The following is a 5065-nucleotide window of genomic DNA, read 5'->3' on the forward strand; positions in this document are numbered from 1 at the left end:
TTTCATTAGAAAGGAAGAGGAAGAGAATATTTTATTTTCCAAGAGAGGAAGAGAATATGTAATGATATTACTAGATTTTTAATTTTGAATGGGTCCTAAAACTAACCAACGCTTTATTCATAGTGCTAGCAATTGGGCTTTATTGTCCTGTTTTCAGAACATTTAGAGTCTAACGGAGAAAGTTTTTAACAAGAAGAGTATAATTGACATTTTAAAAATAATATAGGGGCTTATATGTACTTTTTGCCTTTTTCTAAATATCGTGAAACAATTTTCTCTGTTTTCAACTGGCTTTCTCATTGTTTCAGGTACCAACCCCACCTTTCTATTTCTCTCTCTTCTTACTCTTTCTCTAAATTTTTCTTTCCTCCTCTCTATACATACGTATTATTACTGTGTCTATATATTTTTTCACCTTTGTATTCACACAATTGATTTCTGGGTTCTTCAAATTTGACACCTTTTTTCTTTTCCTTTTTTTCTATTTTTTATACTTCTTGAAAAAAAAAATAGATTTTTCTTCTTTGCCTTTTGTTTTAGTTATAATAAAAGACTTGATTGTTTAATTAATTCTCATGGTGTATTTTAAAGAAATGAATATAGTTATTGAATCGTAGCTAATTTTCTTTTGATAAAAAAATTTAGCTAATTTTTATTTAGCGGGTTTTATGTTTTGTAAAAGAAAGATTGATGCTTTTTTTTTTTTTTCTTTTTTTTCGTTTTTGGGGTTAATTGAGCATTTATAACAAGACAACTTTTAGCATCTTGAATTTTGTGATCTGGGTGGTGTTTTGTTTTTGATTTTATGTCGGTTATTTTTGGATTTCTCTGTTAATTCAGATCGGTTACAGGCAATAATTGGTAAAAATAGGGACAGTTTTCTTTGTAGGATTCTTTCTGTGTATTTAATCTTATTACCCAATTTGAGTATAACCTAAGCAAGAAACAAAGAAAAAAGAATTTAAGAATCTTGGGGGATTTTGTTTGTAATTGATTTGATTTGATTTAGCTGTGTGAATTGAAGAAAGAATCTTGATGATGGTATTTATTGAGATATTAAAACTAGTGGTTTAATATTTGGGTTCCTGGTCTTCTCCTTTTGTCTGTGTGTGCAAGATAGATGGGAAGGGGAGGGAAGGTTAATTCTAAGAGAAATTTTAAGGATAGGGTTAGGTCCAAAGATAAGGGCTCTGATGATTCTGATGAGGATTATGTAGTTGAAATTGAGGAAAATGTATCTGATGATGATTCAGAGGATTTGGGGAATTCTTTAGATGAGTATGCATCAGAGGAGAGTTTTGGTAGTTTCGTTGAAGAGGAGGAAGAGGAGTTTAGGAAGATAGTTAGATCGAAAAATAACAAGGGTTCTCGAGCAAATGGGAAAATTGGGGCTAAAGCTTCACGGAAGAGACAAAGGGTATGTTATGAGGAGGAGGAGGAAGATGAAGGAGATGAGGATTATGTTAACGATGATGATGATGATGATGAAGAATTTAGTCCAGATGATGAAGATGAATTTTTGGATGAGGATGAAGAATTGACAACAAAAAAGAAGACTAATAACATGAAAGTGGGCAAGAGAAACATGCAAAATAGGGGCTCCAGACGAGGTAGAAAAAAGAGGAGGAAGTCGAGAGTTTCAAAGAAACCCTTAGCAAATAAAGGAAGAAACAATCGTAGGTTGAGGAAGAAAGAGAGGTGTGAATTCGATGATGAATATGAAGGTGAGTTTATAGATGATAGTGCTTTTGTGAGAGCAAGGAGCAGCAAAAATTCAAGTGCAAGGAGTAGATATGCTGTCTATTCAGATTCAGATTTTATGTCATCTGGATCATCTGATTATGAGTATACCATCTCGGAAGAAGAGAGAGAGCAGGTGAGGGAAGGTAGCAAGTTGTTTGGAGTAAAAACTAGTCTGAGGAGTTCATCCTCTATAAGGAAAACCCAGGAGAGTGGGGATTTATGCCAACAAGGAAAGTCTCTGGCAAGAAAAGGTAAGGAGAAGGTAAAGGAAGTCAAACCTGAGCTGGGAAAGCAAATGTGTGGAATTTGCCTTTCGGAAGAAGATAAAAGAAGATTGAGAGGAACCCTAGATTGCTGTAGTCACTATTTCTGCTTCACTTGCATCATGGAGTGGTCAAAAGTAGAGTCCCGTTGCCCTTTGTGCAAGCAGAGATTTAAAACAATAACTAAGAATGGGAGAGCAGCTGTTGGAGTTGAGCCGAGAAATGTAGTGATACAAGTTCCCAAGCGTGATCAGGTCTCTTTTATTTGTTTTCTCTTCTTGCTTGATGTTTATTATTTGCATTTTATTTCCTTTCTTGCTTATTTTCTGCTTTGGGCTGTGTTATTGCTTTATATAGGTCTATCAACCATCTGAGGAAGAGATCAGGAGCTTTATTGATCCATATGAAAATGTAATTTGTACAGAATGTCATGAAGGGGGAGAGGATGGCCTCATGTTACTCTGTGATCTCTGTGATTCACCTGCACATACCTTTTGTGTTGGCCTTGGACGGCAAGTACCTGAAGGCAATTGGTACTGTGAAGTCTGTAGACCTGTTGCTCTTGGATCCACAAGCTCCCAAGCTCTAGATCCAATGCCTGATCAAAGGACAACAAACAACATTTTTAGTCGACCATCGCCTGATACAAATTCTGTAGAAGGCTTTGATGCCACTTCAGAGCCTTCACCTCGACTGGCATTCGCTCCAGGGTTTGGGAGTCTGTCATCTCCCAGATTTCCTGCTGGTGATGTTCAGGCAGCTTCTCCAGTCTCTGGAGCAGGGGGATCAACTTTGTCACAGAGACGCCAGCTACACCGTCATATACAAAATCTCATTTCAATGAGCAGAATGCATTATATGGCTAATAGAACTGATGGCATATCAGCTGCCAACTTGCATATAGATCTTTCAAACCCTCACAATGATCAATGTAGGGAAACCATTGTTCAAAATTCAAGGACACAAGAAATTGGGGCATCGCAAAGTACATTTCTTGATGAGAGATTGGAAGCAAATGACTATCCGTCTTCGTCAATGCAAAATGGTGATCTATTTTCTTCAAGATCAAGCCAAATGAGAACACAAGCATTACAGGATCCAGTTGCTGCAACTGCTGCCAGGCCTGTTAATCTGACACTATGGCCTGAACTCCCGATGATCAATTCTATACCTGTGCATGGCCAATTCCATCAGTGCAACAGCGGACAGGGCATGGCATCTGAAGTTAATTTGTCACCTTGCAGAGCTAGAGAAGAAAGCCAATTCTATGTGGTAAAGGAACAATTGCAATCAATGGTTCAAAGTCATTTGAAAAGCTTGTCTCAAGACATTGATTTAGGTATGTTTAGATACTTAAATCATTTCTTAGCTATGCTCTTTTAATTTCCACTGCATTATAGTTGTAATATAATGGTGAAGTGAGTTGTGAGAACTGACTTCAAGATGTTCCAGATTTGTCTTTTTAGACAGTCTTGAAAAGTTTCATGGAAGTCTCAGCAGGATGTGATTTTGATGTGTGGCTGCTATGCTGGGTGAACTTCTGCTATCTGCAAGGAATGCTTATTTGTGTTACTTGTGGTGCAGGCCCTGATACTTTTAAGGACATTTTAAGGAGTTCTACACATACCATCTTAGCTGCTTGTGGTCTGGAGCATAAGAGGAGTGAAGTTCACTTTGTGCCTCCACCATCGATTTGTGCCCATGGTGATAGACTGATTGCTGGACAGACGAGCATACTGAAAGGTTTTTGCTCGTCTTGTTTTGATTCCTTTGTAAGGGACGTAGTGAAGACGATCATGGATACGAGATTGCCACAGTGGTTAAGTTTAGGTCTTTAGTCTTTTGACACAGAGAGTGTTTTTCATTGCACTCTCGTTTTTTTGTTAGGAGTTAGACAAAACATTTTATGGTCAACTTGTTTATAGATATAATTGTCTCTGACATTGAGCATTGAAGGGCTCCATTCTAATTTGATTACGACACTCAATTGTTGTTAAGACAAAAGCCATAATGTTGTTATTACTGATTCACATTTTACTTTCTTCTTCTCGGATTATGTTTCTATAGATGATGAATGGTTGAGAGGGATTTTAGTTGGTTATATGGTTGGGGTGTGCGACAGAGTTAGTTCACCAGAATTATTCAGTACACCTGGTGCATCGCCTCCCTTCTAGGCCCCCATGCATGTACATCTGATCTATTTGCTTCGCTCAGTTTGGTGCATGGCATTTGAATAAATTGGGATTTTGTATATTTCTAACGATGCCCACTCGTCCTGTCTTTGTATGTACTATATTGCTGTTTATCCTGAATGGTCTGGTCGAACTTTACTGTCTCCACGTCAAAAGGATACCAGCTTTGCATTGTGTAATAGAGACAAAAACATGTATCTGTCAATTCTAGTTGGCCGTGATCTGCAATTGGCTGAACTCCAAAATAACTAACTAAATAAATTAAGCCAGAAAAATTTCAATTGGCCAAGGTTCAGAAAGTCGCAGACATGTAAAGGCTGTTGTTTTCTGTTATGTTACGCAGAATGTAAAGGGAGAATTTTCCATTCCTTATTTACCCACTTATTTGACATCTGCTTCTAATATATAGTACACTTTACTTAGTACCACCACCACCACCACCACCACCTTTCTTTTTGTTCCCATTATCTCTTGAGCTACAGGTCAACAATACGGGCAGAAAGATGAGATAGAAATAGTATAAAAGTTTAGCCGTGGGCAATTTAAACCAAACATTCAAAATTCATATGCATGTAGTTTGCTTATCGAAAAGGCATGAAAGACCAGTTTTGTGACCGAGAAGGAACTACTGCTAATAACTACACTTGCCCAGTTTATACTATTCTATGCGAGCTGCTATTTCTGCTTAGATTTGATCGTTGACAGTTGAAAAGTACACCACGAGGAGTCGCATTTAAATTGGCAAGCTACCTTTTCATTCATACTGGCAACTGATTGGACAAGCTTAATATAGAAAAGGAAGATGCTGCTGTGGTATACATCAGGAAAGCAGAGCCATTAGTTTAGAATTGGGAGAATAGGAGACAC

General features: G+C 37.5%; 1 protein-coding gene across 2 annotated transcripts; it reads left to right on the forward strand.

Moving 5' to 3' along the window:
- The first annotated feature begins 659 nt into the window (after positions 1-659).
- Positions 660-4043, forward strand: LOC8287135. 2 transcript variants are annotated; one of them, XM_015715134.3, is made up of 3 exons: positions 660-2260; positions 2364-3345; positions 3459-3589. In XM_015715134.3, exons 1-3 carry the CDS (start codon positions 1121-1123, stop codon positions 3470-3472), a joined length of 2136 nt encoding a protein of 711 aa, XP_015570620.1. In that variant the 5' UTR covers positions 660-1120; the 3' UTR covers positions 3473-3589. The 2 variants fall into 2 exon arrangements, with proteins under 2 accessions (XP_015570620.1, XP_002512479.1); XM_002512433.4 differs by lacking the exon at positions 3459-3589 and adding an exon at positions 3591-4043 and having other exon boundaries at positions 661-2260.
- The last annotated feature ends 1022 nt before the right edge of the window (positions 4044-5065 follow it).

Source organism: Ricinus communis, chromosome 10 (assembly GCF_019578655.1).
Source record: "Ricinus communis isolate WT05 ecotype wild-type chromosome 10, ASM1957865v1, whole genome shotgun sequence".
NCBI lineage: Eukaryota > Viridiplantae > Streptophyta > Magnoliopsida > Malpighiales > Euphorbiaceae > Ricinus > Ricinus communis.

Excerpts from the sequence above, each read along its gene's own strand:
- LOC8287135 (XM_002512433.4), top strand. The coding sequence starts at position 1,121 with ATGGGAAGGGGAGGGAAGGTTAATTCTAAGAGAAATTTTAAGGATAGG. Across the intron at positions 2,261-2,363 it reads AAGTTCCCAAGCGTGATCAG|GTCTATCAACCATCTGAGGA; the intron begins GTCTCTTTTATT and ends TGCTTTATATAG. Across the intron at positions 3,346-3,590 it reads GTCTCAAGACATTGATTTAG|GCCCTGATACTTTTAAGGAC; the intron begins GTATGTTTAGAT and ends CTTGTGGTGCAG.